The sequence below is a fragment of the Falco cherrug genome, chromosome 8 (assembly GCF_023634085.1).
Source record: "Falco cherrug isolate bFalChe1 chromosome 8, bFalChe1.pri, whole genome shotgun sequence".
NCBI classification, from domain to species: Eukaryota; Metazoa; Chordata; class Aves; order Falconiformes; family Falconidae; genus Falco; species Falco cherrug.
In genome coordinates this window covers 60,024,377-60,045,926 of record NC_073704.1, presented here as the reverse complement: position 1 = coordinate 60,045,926, position 21,550 = coordinate 60,024,377, and the positions used below count along the sequence as shown (strand labels likewise).

The following is a 21,550-nucleotide window of genomic DNA, read 5'->3' as shown; positions in this document are numbered from 1 at the left end:
TTCATCTACACCAGGCTTCTTTTGCATGCGTACAGCACTGTATAAATGCACAAGTGGAGGGTATTCTTTAAATGGTGGGTAATTTGAGATTACAATTAGCTTTTATCAGTGCAGCCTCAGCTCTGTAGATTAGTCCTAAATGAAAAAGGACTGTTTTAATGAATAATGCCAGCACTTTACAAGCTTTGACTGTAAATGCTGCATTTTGGAGGTACTTAAGAAAAGGGCTGATAAAATGAGTGGTTACCTTAACGATTTCCACCTGTCTTTTTCTGTCTGGTTTTCTGGACTTTCACTTTCATAGGAAGCCAGATACAAACCTGGAAAAGGTAAATACATATTATTCTAACAGTAACTCCCTGTCTCTCTGGATTCCTGCATGTCCTATACTGTACCACACAGCAAGAGAAACTTTAAAACTTCATGGTCCACCAGGTAGCTGGTAATCGGTAGGACACTGGTGTTCAGCTCCTATGTCTACCTTTGGAAAGCTGTAAGGTTAATCTTGATGGAACAGTATATGAGCCCAGAGTTAAAATATATTAGCATGACTGTAACAATATTAAACAGTTAAATGGTCTCTGGTTTTGCATGTAGAGATCTGGGCCCGTTTACTCCGCCACAGCGCTGCTACCAAAGTGTTACATGAACACTGAAACAGAGAGACAGTGAGAGCTGACAACTAAACAAATAAACTTCGTAAAACTGAGAATATTCCTATCACTTAACACAACTTTCCTGGTCTTTTTAAAGCTTATGGGGACATGGTATTTTAAATGGATACAAAACACCCTCAAGGTAAGAATGAGTTACAGAAACCAGAGAAGGAACACAGCAGAAGAAAATAAACAGGTCTTTTTCTGCAAAACTTTGCAGTGTAGGATGCATTTTATGACACCAAAATGTGTCTAGCCTGTAGAGCTTCCTCTGCAAAAGCTGGCACTGCATTAATATCTCACTGTCTTCACAGAATTTATTTTAGGTACGCTGTCATTTGCATTCACACATATTTCCTCATTTGACTGTTTAGTGATGCTTTATTCTTTAATGCTGGAACCATCTCAGTATTCAAGTCTGTGCTGCAATTCAATGGCATTTTAATATTCAAGTGCTGGCCCCCCATTCTGCCACTCTGTGACAAGCATCGTACAGCTGCATTTCACATACCACTGCTGCATCTCTCTTAATATATCCTCCCACCTTTTACTCAGGGCAGATCTTTCTCCCCTGCACTTCCCCCTGGGTAACAGGGAGGCCTGCTGTGCCTTCTGCAAAGGGCATCTCATGAAAGCACTATGAATAGCGGGGGGCACATGGTCTGACATGCTGGATACCGAACTGAAGAGGACAGATAAGTATAGAACGAGAGTCAGAGAAATAATTTCAGAACAGGGCTTTCATAGTTACAGCTTAAATTAATTACTAGAAAAGGTTTTCCTAAAAATTCTTTTCTGTAGATAACTCATTTCTTTGCTGTAGTGGAGGAGGTCAGCTGGACTACCATTGCCCTGGGCTGCGCTCACTGAGATGGCCGTGTTGGTTTGTGGAGGAGATTAGTTCTGGCTCCATCAATGACAGGATGAGTGGCGAGGGGACAGCTGTCATTCATGGCGGTCCACAACATAGATGCGTGGCCTCTTCGTGATCACAAAAATAGGGCCATAACGGCAACTTCCTAGACCGTGCCTTATAGAGGAGTTATGGACAGGAGAAAAGCAATCAGGCAGCAGCTCCATGAGCTAGAAGATTGTATTTGAAAAAACACATCGATAGACTGCGGATAAACAGGCAAATGAGCTGCATGACAGGAAAGCTAGGAAAGAACTGGGACTGGTCAGTGAGAGAGATCACCAAAACATGGATCAGGGTGTTAATTAGTAGTGATGAAGAGACGTATTTTCAGTGATTAGAGATTGTACAAAAGTCTTACCATCTTCAGTAAAAATGGGAGCCGTATGCAAGTAGTGGATGATGTTAGGGTCTTGTTCAAAGGGACATTCCACTTGCTTCCATGTTATAAATTCTCCTACTTGCTTAGCCAGTTCCAGAAATTTCTGTAAAAATAAAACCATTGCACTCAGATGCAGTAAGATTATCTCAGTAAAACAACCACATCCAAGCAGAAGACCAGCATCCAGGATCCCTTGTTCCAACCGCAAGGACATTAGGAGAAAAGTGCCTTGTATGTTTTAGATGGATACATTTTCACAGTTCATTTACAGGTGAAAGAGAGAAGAAAGGGTGCATTGCGCTTCTTCTTACAAGCCATCTTGGTTTGTACTTAAAATGTATCCATGAATAAAGGTATGGGTTGCACATATGTGCTCTAAGAATAGAGGACATACACTTTGATGAAACAGGAGGGAGCAGAATTAGATATAAATTACATAAAGTGGAGTGACTCCAACGCCTTGCAACTCTTCAGGCCTTCTAACACGTGTGATATAATTTAAGGTGATGCCAGACTCAGCGTTTTAAGCATTACTCACTATCTCACAATGCCAACGACTGAAGGAGAAATTTAATGCAACCAAAGTGATGCTGAAGAAATTATTTACAAAGAATTTGAGAGCTCAGGAGCTATTTTCTTGGTGACACTGGGCAGTTCTTTCAGAATCACCTCACCTCTGCCCCTCCACCGGAATGCAAGAACGCAGCCATCGCAACGCACAGCAGTGCGGAACACACAAGCGCCTGCACACTGCCACCAGCAACCAGTCGTGTTAGTGCAAAACCATCTGCTCCAGCAGAGAACTGGGGTCACTCCAGGCAGGTGACTAATACTACCTAGTGCCAGGGCTGTGGGGGAATACAAATCCTTCTACTACACTTAATAGAAATTATTCTATGTAAAACCTACAGGCAGGAGATAATACATTAAAATCCTTACATCAGCAGCATGACATTTACCTCATGGACACAGTGACTGTACCCTCTATGTAATTCTGCTTGTATTCTAATTTTTCTTTAATGACCACAAGTAATTTACGTCTTACTTTGCTAAACTTTATTAAAAATGAGAAAGGGCTAAAAAGGCAGATAAAGTATAAAACATTTTATAGTGACTTGTTTATATGCATATGTAAGAAAAATAATTTTCCATGTTTTCTGAAAAAGTCGTCTTCCCCGCCAAGCCATAAGTACTCATTTATACTGCTGACACTGTATTTCTAGCAGCCAGCTGACATCAAGCAAGTCAGGATGATCTGCTTGGAATTTTTATATAAAATATACATATTAATTCTTTTAAAAAATGTTCTGGGGTTGGTTTAACCATGATGCTATCACTTGAGATTGTCCATTTTGGAATATTCGGTCTTTGTTGGTCTGCACTGAAATTGCAGGCAAATGGTCTCAGATAGTCTGCTGGAAAAGGATAGGTAAAAACATTTTTCAGATCTTACTTCAAAGTTGACATGTCCATTTGGAAGGCGATTAGCACATCCTTCATTCAAAAAATAGATGTCTTTGATCAATAGGCTGAAGAAGGGGATCACAATCTGTGAAGAGAAATGACAAAACTATTATCTTTCCAGTTCAGTATTTTCTCTGCATGAAAGAGTAACTCAGGAGAGAGAAGAAAAAAAAAAAAGAAATCTTAACTCTTCAGTGTGCTATGGACTTAAAAAGTACAATGACAGGCAAGCAGAAGGGCTGTAGGGTATAGAGACACCTTCAGCCATCAGGAGATCACACAATGAAATGAAGACAGTGTTCACTGAGCACAGTAACATGACTAAGAAAATACTTAATAACCCAGTTTATTATGAACAGCATGAGTGTCTGATGACAAGATCAGACAGCAAAGAGCAAAACAGAACTGCAGAACACTTCTCTGTTGGGTCTTTAGACGCAAAGATGTTGAATATACACATTGAGCAATTTAAAGACAGCTAGGAACCAAAGAACCAGTATTGCCCCTGAACAGGAAAGACAGTAAAATTTGATGACCAAGGACTTGTCTATGGACAGTTAATCAGGAGCTGTTTCATTTTCAACAGCTCCATATACGGCTGCCTCTTGAGGCATGAAATTTCCTTCCTGGTGCCTGATCAGTTCAACCTGCTTCTCCAAATTAACCCGCAGACAGCAAGATTGGAAATCTTAGGTTAGTTGACAGGAAACTGCCAACAGTAGCCAGAGGGATCATCATAGTGCTCAAAATAAGCTCTGGGCATCATGCAGGGCAAAGTGGCATACAGCAGTGATCCAAGCCTTTTCTCTAACCCATCAGAGTCAGGTAATAATTTGCTATAGAAAAAGTCTATTTCTGGGTAATGCTCTTGAAATTAATGGAATTACAGCAGGGATAAATTTGATGCCAGATGTTCTACAGCAGAAAGCAGTAACAGCGCTCCTGAAGCACATCCTCAGCACTTCAGCAGAGACCCAGAGCGCAGCTGACTCTCTCCGGGTCCTCTCGTGTCACAACTCAAAGGGAAAAGAAAGATAACACAACAGAGCAGTCCATGACAAAGCTGACCCACACACCACTGGGTACTTCAGTACTCCGATCTGAGTGCACCCACCTCTGCCGCAGTGGCACCGTGACACAAAAAGGCCACCTGGAGGGTTTGAGCTATTAACCTCAGCTGCCACCCCTGTAAGTATTTTCCTGTGGCAGCAACACCTGCTTTTTAAGCCACTAAGCATAAACTTAATCATCATGAACTTAAAGAAAAGCACATCACATGGTAGTGTCCAAATGTTTCCACTGGTCTATTTGGAAATTAACTGAACTGTAGCTTGTTCAAAGCACACCAAAGTTAAAATGCCTCCATGGCATGCAAAACCAGCCAAGGCAGCAATCCTTTAGTTAAGGATTTAATGTTGTACTGTTATTCCATCTCATGCTGTACACCAGCTGTAACTGGATATGAAATGGACCTACTACAGGACTGGCAGCTGCTATTTTCCAGGGTACAGCTCTCACGATGCAACAGTGAGTGCAAGTCACAGGCACAGAAACGCTTGCGAGGAGTCTGTAAGCCACCACCAACTCTTGCTGTGAAAATGGAAGCCACTTTCTGTTTCAGCTACAATACAACATGCAGTATACTGCTGAAGATCTGTATCTCTGCTGGCTTTTTTATGGGACAGCCATAGGTAAACTCAGCGCAATAGCCATAAGAAAGCCTGGACTGACACTCCAAGAGCCACTGGCATTATTGTCGTGATACATCCCACTGATACAATACAGGAATGGAAACAAAGCACAGCCTAAGCCCCCAAAATTCTGAGCCCTCCTATCAGGATGAGGTGGAGCAATTCCTAGTCAAACTGAGCCAAGTGTGTTTCAGGATTCATTTTTGTATCATCCAAACTAGATCAATCGACCTGAGTAAAGAATACAATTCAGTCTGATGTGGTTTGTTTTCTGCCCAAACTGATGGAACTCTGTATAAGCAGCGTGGTCTTACAAGGTGGAAAGACAGAGAGAGCTGGAGCCAGACACTGATCCCCAGCTAGAAATTACTGCCAGGTTCTGCCTGCACGCAGATGCGAGTTCTGCCCTGCTCCACACTGCCTGGGGGCTAGGTCACCATCATTAGTGGTACTAAACATAAACGAAAAGCCTTGCTGAGAGGGAAGGTATATGAATGCGGGCTCAATGCCATGCTAATACAGCTACAAAGCCACCAGTCACCTCAGAGCATGGGTAGAGCTTGTTCTCATCTGCATCCAAAAGGCGTCAAAGACATACCCTAGGATACCAATTCTCTACACATTTCCAGGGGATTTCTGTCTTTGGGTCACCATTTATTTCCCTAATAAAAATATATTACTCTGTATGGTTTATTTTCCAAATTTCTGTAGAAAAAGCAACAAAAGTGGATATAGTTACACTCTAATGTTGGCTTCAATCCAGACACTTTGCTAGCACAAAATCTGGGTTAGTGCCAGAACCTCATATTTCACTCCCTTTTGATTCCTCCCCCCCATCCCATCCAACCCACTCACATGCTGAAGGACAATTGCCTCCTGCAGAAAGAAGCAAGCTAATGGGATCAGACATGTTCTTCCTCCACAGAATCAGACAGCAACACACACAGTACCGCACTGTACACACTCCCAACGTTTCAAAGCCACAGACATGCCATTAGCACAATGCCGGGGTTCCCAGTGGAATAACTTAATTTTGGAGGTGGTATAGGTCAGCTGACTGCACAGATAAAACCAGACTTAGTTCCTAACAAGTACACCCCCCCGATTTCTGCATGAAACATCAGCCCTTCTTCATTACCAGTTCTCCCACCCTGCACTTTGGCAGGTTTATTTCTGCTGCTGTACTGCATCTCTCAGGTTTGAGAGCTGCCTTGCCGTGCCTTTTCACAAGCCTACTCCTGAGCAAGGAACGAGTAGCTATAACTATACCATTTACGCACTGTGAGAAGGGCTGGAACAGGACTGAGCTCAGGGGATCCTCATGGGTATGTTGAGCCCCTTCCCCTATAACCTGCGCTGCAGCCTCGCACAAACACCCTGAGGATGAGGATGGAGCAGTGATGCAATCAGGCAGTGCTCTTTGTGCCAGAAGGCTGGTGTCACGTGGGGGATTTGGGTAGAGATCCGTACACATAGCAGGAGGAGGGAGGGTGTCCCAGGTCACTGGCTCACCCGTCTCCCTCTGAGGATATAATTTAGCTCCTGAGCTATCCTTCCAAGACACCAGCCCTGAGGAGAGAAGAAAGCCTGTTTTTGGCGAGTCTGCCAGTTAAATATTAGCTCCTCTGAGCCTACAGGCAGGTTTTTTCCCTGCAAGACATAACCCACTGCTTGGTCTGCTGGTCTGCGACAAGAGCACTCCCTCCAGAGCACCTTCCTTCTCAAGCAGATGGACTAAGGCCTGAAGCTTCCATCTGTGCTTCTGGCATGGCCACTTGTCGAGAAGAGGGGCAGAGAGGATTGGGACCTCAGACTCTTGTAAGCACAATTCAGTTTGAAGATGAGCTTTGCTACAAGTTTGCCAAGAAACAACATAACATTTTCTATCAAAAAAGCGACGCATGTTCCTTCAATTTTATTCAAACTCATTGAAACAAATAATTGATAATCTTGCTTATAGAAAGAAACAAAATTTCTTAATTCCTACACTAAGAATTACATGATCTGCTTTATCTGACACTGTAAAATACCCAGTGTGAGTAGCTACCAAATCATATGCTTGAACATTTTCTTGAACTAACGTTATCTACACAAGGGAAATAGAATCTGGGCTTTTTTTTATGTAAACCAGATTCCTTTCAATCTAATAAACCTCTCTGCCATCAGTCTTAACCAGCTAGGGGTTGAGATCTGACAGAGATTGCTAACTTCTACAGGAAATTAAGTCAAACAGTAAAACAACTGGTTTGAATACACATGATGGCTGCAGAACAACTAAACTTAAGCAGCATCTCAGACTGACAGGTCCTCGCTGCAGTACATGAGAGTTAAAAGAATTTCTTTGCCAGTCACAAACATCCAAAGCCATCATCTCTTCTTTGCACAGAGAAGTGCTTTTCAGAACAACTCAGCATACTCCCATTACAGCTGACTCAGCCTGCGACCAGAGGCTGATCTCATTTCACTGTAAATGCTGTGAGATTCCATTAGCTTCAGCAGATTTACATCAAATTTACAGGGATGTGAGATTAGCATCTGGCCTGGCTCCTCTAGTGAATGAATACTAAATTCTATATTATGCTTGTTCATGCAGTATCTACTTTACCTTAGCCATGGTCTGCGCAGAGATTACCCATTTATGGCTATGTGCAATTGCAATTTAAAAAACCACCCTCTTTCATAAAACAAACAAACAAAAAAAAAAAGAGAGAATTGAGTAGAGAAATAAGAAAATTAACAAGAAACACACTGGGGCACAAAATAGGAGGATCCTGCACTAACATCTTGTGAATCTGATTTTTGCAGCACCAGTGATACCTCGGAAAGCTACGTATCTGCCACGAACACTGATGAAACAGTTCTTGCTCACCGAGATGGCAGCAACAACCAAATGAAATTAAAATTCACAAGGACAGAACTTCACCCCAAAATCCACTGCAATGGATTCAGACTAGACTTCTTTGCAGGACTTGCAGTAAGTTGTCTTTCCCTAATGTAAATGGAGAACCAGCTCACCCCCGAGTGCCGTGCCCTTTGCTCTCCATCTCCAATGCACACCACACAATAGGGGCTTGTCTGCACAGAGCCTGGCTGGCACAGTCCTAACAAAAGCACAGTTCCACCTGGGCTTGCCAGGCTGATGCTCCACACCAAAATAAAAGTCATTTTAGTCTGGGATACCTGTTTCCGTCGGGTTTTTCACTCTAAACTGTGAATTTTTCAGGGATATAGAGATGCTTGCAACAAGGAGCAAGTCCACAAAAGCCCTGTGATCCATTTCAGACTCCTTTCAGCCACGGTTTTACATTTCCAAGCACATTCAGCAGCGCACAAGCCTTGCACCGGTGGCCCATGGAAGGGAGGAGAGCAGTTGCATCAAATCTTTGAGCCACTGGCCCTCAGCAGCAATGCACACCACCCATTTTGAGATAAATGGGATGTGGTCACACCTACCTTCTCCCTGTTGCTGTGTGCAGTGAGGGATCTGTGAGCAGCCCCTCGCAACGCTGTTCTGTAGTTATAGAAGTTACCAGTAGGGTCCATCTGGTGCTAGATACATGAAAGAAGATGTCTGGTTAGAAAGTGACCTGCCTCCTCTGAAGAAAACGTGACCCTTAGTTGTAATGAAGCCTGAACAGAGCCCAGCCTACATCTGCAAAAATCCACATACACCCAAACCCCCGTGAACCAAAGATACAAGGACAGATCTACAGATCATGGCTGTTTGTACCCTTGATTTTTCTAGTAACAGCTTACTGAGCTTTTATCTGAAGCATACAGGCTGCATATTTTGTATATGCCAAATCCTGAAATCCTCAATACAAAAACAACCTTAAGCCTTGTTCACTCGACATCCAAGGTGTAGCTTGGAGCTTTACACTCAGTGTTGTGTCCCTGACCAAACAAAAGTGGCATCAGGGAAGCACTTTGGCTTGCATATAGGCTCATATTTTTGGGTTTTTAGCTCCGCCTATTTATTTGAGTGCTCTGATTCACCTCTACATATCAGCAGCTTCACACCTTCCTCACTGCACCTGGGAAACTTCAGCCAGAATCTGGTCCTTAGCCTGTGAAACATGTCTGCAAATATCTCACACCTGGATAACAATGTGAAAATTCATGAACAAAAAACCCCAGAATATAATTCAAGCAATGTATGAGCACTTTTTTTTTTTTTTTTTTACCTCAAGAATGAAAAATTTGGCTGTTTTCACTTTTGACCAGGTCTTCTTTAGCCTGGAAACTGGACTCATGTTCATTCCAGCTATGAGTGAGAAAGAAGAGAGCCATGGGTAAGAGCTGGGTTTCCTTTTTCATGTGTGACAGCGGACGGAGAGACCTGGTTAGAAGCTGTACTTACAAATGATTGCCATCAGCGAATTAAAATTCCCTATGTTAAAGCACTCTCGGGCAACGTCAATGAAGAATTCGATGACTTGTGCTCGCTGTTTCTTTTTTGCAGGCTGCGAATTAGAACAAACAAATATATCTATTAAGCATATGCAGGGTCAGAGGGCATCTTAGACATTTCTTCCATGCATAGCACGGGTCCCTGCACAGCTTGGGCCATCTGCTATTAGTCGCCGGCCCTAATTCTGTTCCAGCAATCCAGTGGATCCTGGTGACTGGCAGCCTCTAAAATCAACACTTTCATTGCAGTGATACAGAAGAAATTCACAGCAATTCCCAGGCTCGCCTCAGTTAATGTCTTGGTGCTCGAACAGGCAGCCCCAGCAGCCCCGAAGCAGTGCCCCGCTCCCTGCTCGCCTCTCTCAAGGCAGCGGGCACATCAGCACAGGCTTCCTAAGGGCAGGATTTCACACCCATCTAACAGCAGCATCTTCGTCCAAGACAGACTTTGTTTCACTGCATTAATCCCTTTCCCTCTTCTTTCCCTTTCAGCAATACAGCCAGGCCAAATGGTAGCTTGCATTTTAAATACAATTTTTAATTGGACTGGAATCACCCCATATTTTCCAAAGATTCAAATGGTAATGCTTGGAGCGACAGGCTATCTAGGCTGTTTATACTATTACTCTGTCTCCCTTCTACACCCTTTTCAAAGGAGAAAACATTCATTTCATTTTGATGCAGCCAAGTTAAAGAAACTAAAACCACTACTAAATTAAAAAAATGACTAGTCACAGCTACAGTAATGGGCAGCAGGACAAAGAGCCATGCAATGGGAATTCACATGCACAACAGAGCTTTAGGATGACAGGTAACAAATACAGCTCCACTAGAATCTTTTCCAGCAGAAATCTCACAGGATAATTCAAGGCATTTTTTCCTCTCGCCTTCCTTACAGGGTTCATTATTCCACAGTGCGCTCCTACTACATCAAGACAACAGTGTATCCCCCGTGTGTCGCCAGCTCTGTTTTGCAATATGTTTGCCATTTATCAGGTTGCTTCTCCGAGTGCAGTATTACTAAAACTTACCATCAGATGCTTAGCTAGGCCATGAGAAATAAACCCCCAGATTTGCTTATTAATGTACAATCTCAAACTGGTACTTCAGGCATGTGGTAAAACATGCCACATGCTTTTCACTTACCATGCAAATTTCTGTTGCTACAAGATAGCAGAGTCTATTGAACCATTTCACATAGGCCTCAAGGTTACTGGTCTTCTTCTGTTCACTGAAACAAGTCTGGGGAGAAAAAAGCACAGAAAGCTGTGTAACTGTTTCAGTTAGCTGCCTGGTTGCCAAGATGAAGGTAATTATTGGCCGCATCTCTCTTATGCACACAGAAGACCGTGCATTAACGGCCCCTTTCAAAAAGTCAGCAGGTAGACGGTGGCTGGCAGATGCACAGGGTCTGGCTGAGTGCGCCACACCACACCATTCACACCAGTATGTAGGAAACAGCCCCATTTTGCCTGTGGCAACTGTTCACCGACACAGCCTGCACTGAACCTTTTTCACTGGGATATTAACAGCCGGGGCACTGCAGGATTCAGACAGCAGCAATATGCAGAAAAACTAAGACAAGCACAGTCTTCCACAGCACGCTCAGTTTGTGGCTTTGATTCCAGGACTCCCTTCACTTCAGTAAATGCAGCCACCCACAGCCCTTTTCTGGAGGGGAGAGACCGTAATTTAGCAAAGTGATCATGTGATAAGCAAGAGAAAACAGCTCCAGTTGCTTCTTTACGGAAAGAAAATATATTTTCCTTATTGAGTTTTCAGGACAATAGGCTCTCTAGCAACCAGGTCTGTCTTGCTGGCTGCTCTTCAACTTACATGCCAGAGATACTTCACTGATAAGAGAAGCATATTTTTCACTTTTTTATATGAAATTTAACATAAATTCCCATAGCCGATACAGGCTGTGGGAGCAGATACTTGGCTGAACTCTTCCAGTTCCTTTGACATCAACAGATATTTGACTTCAGCGGAGTGATAGGGCAGTTCACACAGCCTGAAGATGTTGCTTGGGATTATAAGAATTCAAGTCCTTTTCCCAGCCCTAAATTCTTAGGTTGTCCATCTAGGACACACTGCTCTCTAGAGTTCATGTGATTTATTTGAACATTCATTAACATCCACTAGAGGGTATCAGAGAATACTGATTTTTTGTTTTATTAAGATGATCATTTCCCAGAGCTACCATAAATACATGCCACTAAGAAGAAAATCACAATGCATAAACACAGCTCCATTAATGTCAATAGGATTACCCGTATTACCTAAGTTAAACGGGTGACTAAGACCCCATAAGAAATGGGGCTTAGTATGATTCCCAAGGTAATCCAAAGTAAGAAAATATTCACCTGTGATTCTGCACATGGGCAGAAATCACAATACCGTGCTACAGAACAAGTCTTAACAAGCCTGACATTCCTAGCCACTTTATGAGTAGACCACATAAACAATAAAAAACGTATTTTAAAAGTATCTAAAAAGTAAATGTCAGCTAGCAGCATGTAAGTATCAAACAAAACAAAGGAAGCCCAAAGCAGCCCCAGTCTACCCAGAACAGTTGCTTTTCATGTGCTCTGTGGTATTTCTTGTTCCCTGTGATAGCAAAAAATACACGAAACCTAGGTTTTGTTCTGAACGTGGTATTTCCATCTCAACACTGTTGTCCTCTGCCAGGGCATAAGAACCACAGCTAATACCACAAAACTTGTAAAAAATGTGCAACAGTTACAGTTGAAACAGACTGCTTTTCAAAGGTTGAGCTTTATAAATGGCAACAATATTTAGCACCTCCCTAGCATCTTCCATCTGCAACTCAGAGTGCTTGATAAACATTTGTTAAGTGAAGCCTTTTGAAGCCCTCATACAAGAAAGATGTTTAATATGATCTCCAGCTGGAGGGAATTCAGACCAGAGCCAATTCCCTGTGGATAACAGGGGTGCTCTTTGTGGGTCCACATAAGGTTTGTGCCACTGTATAAAATGCTCTGCCAGGTCCCACATGATCCCTTCTGAATAATTGCTGGGAGCTCTGGTCAGCCCAGGCAAAGTGTGGAGAAGAGTTCCAGGCTACTTCTGCTTTCACCAGCCTTGCTGACTTGAAATCCAATAATTTGTTAGTGCCATGTCTTGTGTGAAAACTTTACGGCAGCTCTCCTTTACTAAGTAGATCCTCCTGGGGGAAGACATCTCCCTGAACTTAAGAGGCAACGCAGTGGTGCGTCCCTGCTTTGCACTCGTTATTTTCTCTGTCATTATGCACTTCACTGAAGTCACAGATACTGGGCAGCACCTCAGCGTTCAGATTTGCATTTGAAGAACACGCTTAACTGTCAAATAGCTTGTCATAGTTCTGTCAGATTTCCAATCCCACCATTATTTTCAGGCTCTCCACCTCTCATTCTAATCCTTCCCATCCACCTTAGCTGATGTTTCCTTACAGTTACCTTGTAACCCCAATTTCTCTTCACATCCTGGTGGCATTCTGTGCTGACCCTGCATCTGAAATTCCAGATACAGCTTCAGCCGTTGTTCGGTAATAAGCTAATGTACACATGTTTCCTTCTTCTTCTTCTTAGCATCCCTTCCCCTCTACGGCTTTATGCTGTTTGATTTCACTCACTGCTGCCTCCATCCCACTCTTCCAAAATTCACTCACATTTATTGCCACATTTGATCTCTTTCGTTTTACTTCACAACAGATTATTCACTGTTCATTTTCAGTTTTGTCCCTCATGTTTGCAGCAGGTTGCTGAAATCTCACTGTGTTCATGTTTCTGATGCACCTTTGCTACCTTGGGGTTCCTTCCTAAAGAATGTCAGAATACTTGAAACTCTTCCTGAAACCAAGTGCAGAATCTCCATAACTCCAGTAAGAGAAGGAGCCTGATGCTGCACTTTTTATTCAACCATCCATCCATCTTTTCAGCATTACAAGCTATTCTGGCGCTCTTTGGGCAGCACTATAAACAGAGGTCTTCCTGTTATGTTCAGCATCCAGTGATGAAATTCTGCCATTGATGTATGATCACAGTGGGAGCCCATATGCAGTTCAGGGGAAGAATTTTCCACCCTCTTTCTTTTCTGGCAGCATGTGAAATCCCTGATTCTCCCTCTCCAGCCAGGAAGTCTCTTTCCTTATTGAGGCACTCACTGAAATGCTCCTTCAAACCCCACTGGAATCAGTGGAAAGACTCCAGCTGGCTTCCACAGATTTTGGATGAAGCCCCGATCAGGCACTCCATTCCCTGTGGTGCTTTGGGTTAAGAACTATTGTGTAGAGAGAGAAGAGTACGTTGATTCATGACGCACTGACTCATTACTGTGGTGTCTGGGCACACACTATGGGCATGACATCACGTCCAGAGTCTTTATGCCTTCAGCGTGGGGAAGAGACATTCCCTGGCTGGGTACAGCCACAAGCCATCTGCCCTGGTCAAAGCAGGTTCGGAGGAACAAGCCAGAAAGCAGATCTAGGGTTCTGGCCAGTCTCGGGCTGGGACACACTCTCACCAGGAAGGAATGGCAATGACCTGCCAGTATGAGCTCTACCAACAGGTCCCATCTTTGCTGCCGGAATACAGGTCATCGGTTGGCCTGACCCTGATCAACATGTGCCCCAGGCCCTGCTCTTACAGATCTCATCACATCAGTTCATCTTGAACAAACAGTGATCACAGGAGGCACTTTGCACGCGGAGAAATCATACCTTGGTGCCATCCAGAGGGTCCTTATGTACAAATGCCTGCACAAACTCCTCAGGTCCAATGTGACTTAGCCTTTCCTATTAGAGGAGGGGGGAGGAAAGAGAGAGAGGAAGAAGTAAGAGAGCAGCCCAGAGTCTCTTCTGTTTCTCTTGGTAAGACATCCCCATTATCCATCAGCTCTGAATGGTGTTACTGAACTGGTAGTCAGCCAACTACCACCAGACATTAAAATTCATAAGAACAATTACGAGTTATTTCAGCATAAAGAACAAAATGAAAATAAACAGGTCTCATTGCTGACAAGCCACAGTAAGAGCCCCCTGCACTGCCCAGAGAGAAAGGTGCTGGATGCACAGGGGCTCCACCTGGGAACCAGCAGACCTCAGTTCTGTGCTTGGTGCTGCCACAGACCTGCTGTGGTCCAGCATTACTCAATAGCCTTGCTTCCCAGCTGTTAGAATGGCGGTGACGCTGTTATCCGGTAACCATAGCAATCCATTGCTCATCTGCACACACAGGCTCTGACACTGCCTCCAAACCCACTGAAGCTCAGGTGATGCCCCGGGGTGGTGGCTCTGTACCACTGGGGAAGGCAGGCGTTGCAAGATGCATGTGCTTACATTAAAGGCATTGCTTACACTGTAGAGTGTCCCAGGCATTAACCAAAACAAGAGTAAATAAAGCTTCCAGGACTTGCTTAGTAAACAACAGGCCATCTTCACCAGCTCCTGAACACACCTGGCAGTTCCAGCTGCACACTGGCCTTCTTACTAGGCTTTTCAATTCCCTTAAAAATGATTATTAGGGGGAAAAAAAGTATTTTCAGTAGGTTTTAGGCCACACAAAGGTATTTCAGAGGAGATATTTTGGAATTCCTACAGTCCAAACTTAGGACGCTCAAGCAACAATAAAATATACAGTAATTTTGCTTAAGTGGAAATTTTATGGCTATTCCTATGCTATTTCTCTTGGCTTCTCACCTTGCCACTGATAGCTGTACAGGACCCTTACTAACACATAACTGTTATTAAATAAGTAGCAAATAATTATTAATAACAAATAAGCATCGGACAGTTTCAGTGCAGTGTAGTTAGGTACTGTAACCAGTAAGCAGTAAGTGAAGGAGAAGGCAGAGAGCATTGATTATAGTACAGTGGAATGAAAACATGAAGCTGCATCAATTTTATAAGTGCAGCAGTGCCCCAGTTACAGAGAATCTCCCCTTGGAAGACAGTTGTACTGTGGAGGACAAAAAAAATGAAGAAAAAACTCCAGGAAACAGGACTTCTACTCTCTGGCTTAAGTTATGTAAAGCAAAGAGCCAACATTGCATGCTCTGAAAACTAACCAAGATGAGATGACTCTAAATTTGGGGTTTCTGAACTATTCCACTTCTTGAAAAACAGAATATCAACTACCTTCAGAATTCCCAAGGCTAATTCCATGATATTCACTCCAATCCATGGTCCATTTCATGGTTTGTTTTCCAGCCTTCCTCTCCAGGATCAGCAGTGTTTACAGGAGGACAGGCAGCAGGGAATCATTAGAGCATCAAGAGATCTGCAGATGGCAGCAATGTTTTATGTTCTTCTGTCAACATCCAGGAGGTCTACACAGAGGACCTGAACCTGGGAGAAGGGTGTGCAGCACAACAGTCTGTCCAACATCTTGGTACTGCAATTGGAGTGGTTACCCTCAAAAGCCTGTCTGAGAGTGCGCTGCAGTCCAGCGAGGGAAACAGCAGGACTTTGTGTGGGTGGTATTTGCACACCCTTGTATGTCCATGGACAAAGTCCCAAAGGGAAAAATGAAAAACATACCAGACAACTCAGACTCTTTGTGTATCTGCAGGAACAGATCTGAACTGTTAAAATGTCTTCCAAATTAATAAAAGGGCTAATAACCAGCCGTTTCAATAGCACCTTTAGGTTGTGGGGCTCAGAGCACTTTACAGAAGGGGGAATCCCTTCCTGAGATTATGATTCATTTTTCATGAATAAGCAAGCTGAAAAAGAAAAGTGACCCACCCCAAGATGCGCAGGAAGGCTCTGATACATAGCTTGCTTCCCAAGCATCTCTTAACCTGTCAAACCCTGCCTCCTGCTGCAGTGCTGATACAGCATGGGACGTGCTGCAGCAGTGCAGACAATTTTTGGTTCTGTCTGGAATACTTAGCAGCTGATGGCTTAAAATATCATCTCTGACTGCAGCAGTTGGGAACCATTCCCACTTACCAGCTCCACATGTGTCAGCTGCTGAGCCAGAGTGTAAGGGTCACTGCAGACGCTCAGGATTTCTCTCTGAATTGACGGAGGTTTACTTTTAAAGGCAACCAGTTTATCAGAGACAGCAGCACTGATCTTGACAATCCCTTCTTGCCCGTGGCTGAGGGTTGCAAGCTTCTGGTTCAGGGTTTGTAAAAGCTGATTCATCTTTTTCCAGTAGGCCTGGAGAGACAGGGCGAAAAAGAAATATGAACCACCCACAGAACTTAACAAAGGAGTGTTTTTATGCTGAATTCTCCCTTCTGAAAAATACTCCTAAGTCAGCAACAGGTTACCATTTTATTTTCAACACGGCTATTTCAGAATAACCAGTTGGCTTAATTACAGTTCTGTGCTCTGGACCAGAGAAGCAGACTGCAGTCAAGAGAAGAGGCAGGCAGTGCTGGTGGGTTGGGCTGGCACTGGTACTCACATATTCCTGCCAACATCAGGATCAGAGGAGAGGTAATGCTACAACACGGGTTACTGCAGCTTTCCGGAGCACAGCAGCATTCAGTACCTACCCTTTATGTCAGCTACATGTTGGCTGAGAACTCTGCTTGTTAGTGGTGCCTAGTCAACTCTTATTTATTAGGAATAAGAAACATTTCTAATGCTCTTCTCTCCATCCTTGTGAGCTGAAAGCAGCACAAGCATGCTGCTACTTGCTACCCAGCTGAAGTGGTGAGCATCGTGTAGCTTTGAGTATTTAACACCCAAAACGTTAATTGCTACTGAAGGAAGCTCATACCGTATTCCAAGCACAGCCATGTGCTCAGCAGGATGATCATTACTAAGTTGCTCAGGTTGTTCTCGGCGCTGGAGCAGCCCTTTGCAGACTGCACGGAGCTGCTGGCCAGGGAGGATGGGCAGAAATAAACGCCTCCAACTCTTCACGACTGACAGATGCAGATATCATAAAACTGAGACAACTGGTGGATGGGCTCTAAAGACATGGATTAATTGGAAACATCCTTGGGCAAAAGCCTCACACAGAGCGTGAAGCATACCCTGGCTGAGGAACACAGCCTCACGGGCCTTCCCAGCCAGAGAAAGGAGCATCAGGCATGGGTGCAATGGGTGCTTGCTCAGTTTCAAAGAGCATGGTCACTTGGGAAGACAGTTTGCAAGCTAGCCTACTACCAGCTCCTCTTCCAGCACAAAGACATACAGTGGAAAGATCCTCTGTCTGCTCACAAGTGGAGTAACTCCTCACCCCCCATCCAAACACCAAGTTGCCAGTAACATCAGTTTGTAATCTACCAGTGTGACAGAGCCTGCAAGGAGCCTTTCCGTCACATCTGTACTGCACAGCAGCTGTACACCCTGGCACCCTCCACACAGTCCTCATCATCACAAGAGGGACTTGGCTGCATTGTGCCTTCCCACAAAGGCCAGCACACACCTGTGTCACACCCCAAGTGGGACGCAGCCCAAGTGAAGTCTTGGGAAGTACTCCTGAATCCCATGGTTGAGATCCAGCCTTTGTCTTCCTCAGAGTTTTGTAGACTGCGGACAGTTTCCAGTGTTAGGCATTGACAGCACTCACGTTTTAAGTGTTCAAGGTACCAGAAGCCAGAGTCAGTGCTCTTCTCGCCTACACAGGATCCCGTCCGCACACTGGAAGCAGCATCTCCTGCTACTTCTGAGTGAAGAATAACATGCTGACATGTACCGTTTCCATTACAGACTGAGGCTGGAAACCTTGAGAACAACCCAAGTGTTTTAACTTTTGTTGCAATACTTTATAAATTTCATACAGTTTTTTTCTAGCAGAAGGTTTCACGTTGCTGAGGAGCCTCTCTTTTCACTCAAGGAAGAGGCTCTCTTGAGCTGGGCTGGAACATCTGCCATGTAAGCAGGATGTAGTCAGGCTTTTTTGCAAAATAGCACTGGGAAGTCTGAAATGAAACAAGCACCTAGAAGGCAGGAGGGACTTGTCTTGGAGAATGGCAACACATGTTCTATTTGGAAGCAAATCACACAGGAGTAGTGAAAATTTAGTGAGGAAGATGTAAAAATAAGTAACTGAAATATTTTTTAGAAAATAAGAAAATGTTATTTCAGTTTTCATCTGTTCCTGACGTATACTAGCTCCAAGGAAGAGAGACTAGCATTCTTCATGTAAATCCTCACTCAGACAGATGGTCACACTTCTGGTTCACAAAGAATGCCCTGGACCCAAACTACTAACCGCCATCTAAGTATTTCTCCGGTTTACATCCAGGTGTGTTTGCAAATTTCAGCACAGTTTATGAAGCTCTATGAACAGAATGTTATTTTTTTAGTATAAACTCAAATAGTGACGTATTTGCTATTTTGTGAACATATTTTGTAAACAGGGGAATTAATTTCGGGGGTGGGGGTGGCCACAGCACTGAAATCCATGTTTCCTACTGAATGTAAAACATTTGCCAAAAAACTTTTAGCTGAAAATCCAGTTCTCTTTCAAAAAGGAGTTTGGATGAGAAATCTTGGACCAGCAATGTCTGCGCATTATCAAATTTTTCACTGTTCGGATGAAAAGCCAAAAAGCAGCACAAAATCGCTTGAAAGACATGCATATTAGCCAGTCTTTCAAGAAATCCTTTACCAAGAGATCTAGTTTCACCTAGTTTTGTAGGGAATATGGCACAAAAATACAGATATGTCTATATCTCAGTAAATACAGTAAACAAAGACTCAGGTAAGCCAACCACCTAATAAAGAATGAAATGAGACACACTTAATGGACACAAAAAAATCATGCAGAAATTAGTGCTCTTGAAGAGACTCACTGAAAATGGGTTGGATGCACCCTTGCCTAGAAAGCTTTTCTCTGTGTGTTGGGGGAGAAATAATAATAAAAATATAATCCTGCCTTTACCCTTTTAAAAGCATTTCCTGCCTTCTTTAAACTATGCTCACTAACCGAAAACAACATTGTTCATTACCTTCAACATGCTGGTAATTATCTTGCCACAAAGTGACCCCCCATTGTACAAGGGCTGCATGCTGGACTCTATCAACCGTTTTCATTTCATTGCCACATTAACAGTCGAAAGGAGCACACTACTGTTTAATATTTAAAGAAAATGTTTCGTTCTTAACTGGGAAAGTTCCTCTGAAGACAGCAGGCCTCAGCAGGTGGCTTAGGAGCTCAAATTTTAATTAAAATTTCTAACTCTAAATGCAAATCACAGCACTTACTAAGAAATGCTTCTCAGCATGGACACCTTTATAAGCACATCACAGAGCCTTTAGAAAGTGGACTCTACAAAGGACAGGAGCATACACTGCAGAGGAAAATCCTGCATTGACCTACATGGACTAGATGACCTCACAAATCTTTCAATCTTTCATTTCTGGGATTCACAATGGGAACAACTTTCCTCCAAACAACTTCGAGGCACCACCACTCTTTTGTGCTGTCCCTTAAAGAAGGAAATTTGCATTTGTAGGATATGAGCTGTTTCTTAAATTAATTATTGATTTTGCTCAGGCACAATCACTTGCAATTACAGTGCCTAGTAATATTTGAAAAACAATGATTTTAACCTAATCTAGTCTGAGGCCCCCCAGGGCACCCATAAGCATTGGTACACAGCTATGCATGCTCAAGAGCAAATGTGTGCAGCGCTTGCTCAGGTTAGGCAAATAACCTATTGCTTTGCATGCAAAAAGTGGGTATTTAGCATTTATGGCTCTTCACTGGGACAGCTACTGCTTTCAAAGAGCACCTGCAAACCCCCTGTTCTCTGCCCTTTTGGCGGGTTCCTTCTTTCCAGTGGACACGTGGTGGGTCTGTATGTGTTTCTCTCACTTCAGATGCTGAAGGGCTGCAAGGTGCCTTTCTTGGTGGTTGGCAGGGGCACGCTCATTGCCTCTTCCCCTTGAGGGAGAAGTTTTACTGTCTGATCAATGGAATTGAGGCCACCTTGTCTCTTGTCTTACCTCCACCAACGTGTCACACAGCTTCCCCGTCCCAGCCCTTCCCAGCCCAGCCAGCCGATCCGTATCAGCCTACAGCTACCCAAAGCTGCCAGCCGTGATGCCAGCACAGCCCAAGAGCAGCTGTTTCCATTTCTCTTTTGTTTCATGTGGGTAGGAGCATCCAATTTAATTTTCCTTGTGCTGCAACCCTGCTAATTCCTTCTCTCTTCCCTCCACCCCTCTCTTTCTCAGCCTCATGGGTATGTGCTTTTTGTCCTACTGAATTGCACCCATCTGTGACCTGAAGCCAGGCCTTGATATAGCCAATGGAAATGAATTCTCCCACATCCCATGGTTAACCTAGAACTAATTAGAGACTCTCTATGTACAATTTGCTCTTACCCTTATTATTTTTGTGGACTTTGTAGCATTTTTAATGTTTCTGAATTAATTTATGGGGTTCATCCACCTGAATTTGGAAGCAGGTCTCCCATAGACTCCATTCACTCTGTCCTACCCTGCCACACACAAGGCTCACACATTTGAACACCAAGACCATACAGCCACCTAGAGTGATTTTCTGCCAGCAGGCGACACACCACTGTCTCTGCCATTTTCATGCTCCCAGAGAAGCTACATGTTCATAAATGTATTTTCTTTAAATGTAAGGACTGTCCCTTGCTACGTCACCATGTCAGCCAAACAGGCTGGATTCAAGAGAAGCTATCTCATCCCACAGATCCAGTGAACCTGACGGGGATTCCAGTGGCACCAGTCAAACCGTGATCAGGGTCTGCTGCTCTGCGCCTCCTGCCTGGGTCCCTGCTTGCTCAAGCATAGGGCCAGTGAACTCCTTCACGCAGGACAGGAAGGAATAAGCCAAACCCTTGTCAGACTGACTAATGAAAAAGATGACAAAACACAAAGATTGTTTCAAAAAAATTACCAGGATGAAGACATGTAAAGTAAGTAATGGAAAATTAGATTTTGGCATAGGTGATGAGGGACATAAATAAATGGAGAAGGTGAGACAAGAAAGGACCATAAACGCCCTTGGAGAAAGGAAGCTTTCACCAGGTACCTTCAGGCACTGATGAGCCTTTTTAGCTCCCCAGTGCAATCACTTGACAACTGGCT

At 43.7% G+C, this 21,550-nt stretch overlaps 1 protein-coding gene across 1 annotated transcript in view; it reads right to left on the bottom strand.

The window, feature by feature from the left end:
- RASGEF1C (RasGEF domain family member 1C) overlaps nucleotides 1-21,550 on the bottom strand; it is an 80,782-nt gene that overhangs the window by 7,208 nt on the left and 52,024 nt on the right. The window contains exons 5-13 of the mRNA XM_055718967.1: nucleotides 16,472-16,684; nucleotides 14,240-14,314; nucleotides 10,663-10,758; nucleotides 9,467-9,569; nucleotides 9,291-9,370; nucleotides 8,560-8,655; nucleotides 3,405-3,500; nucleotides 1,931-2,054; nucleotides 248-320 (exon numbers count right to left, since the gene is read on the bottom strand). Of these exons, the coding sequence (XP_055574942.1) occupies nucleotides 248-320; nucleotides 1,931-2,054; nucleotides 3,405-3,500; nucleotides 8,560-8,655; nucleotides 9,291-9,370; nucleotides 9,467-9,569; nucleotides 10,663-10,758; nucleotides 14,240-14,314; nucleotides 16,472-16,684 (956 nt within the window). The remainder of the gene's footprint in view (nucleotides 1-247; nucleotides 321-1,930; nucleotides 2,055-3,404; nucleotides 3,501-8,559; nucleotides 8,656-9,290; nucleotides 9,371-9,466; nucleotides 9,570-10,662; nucleotides 10,759-14,239; nucleotides 14,315-16,471; nucleotides 16,685-21,550) is intronic.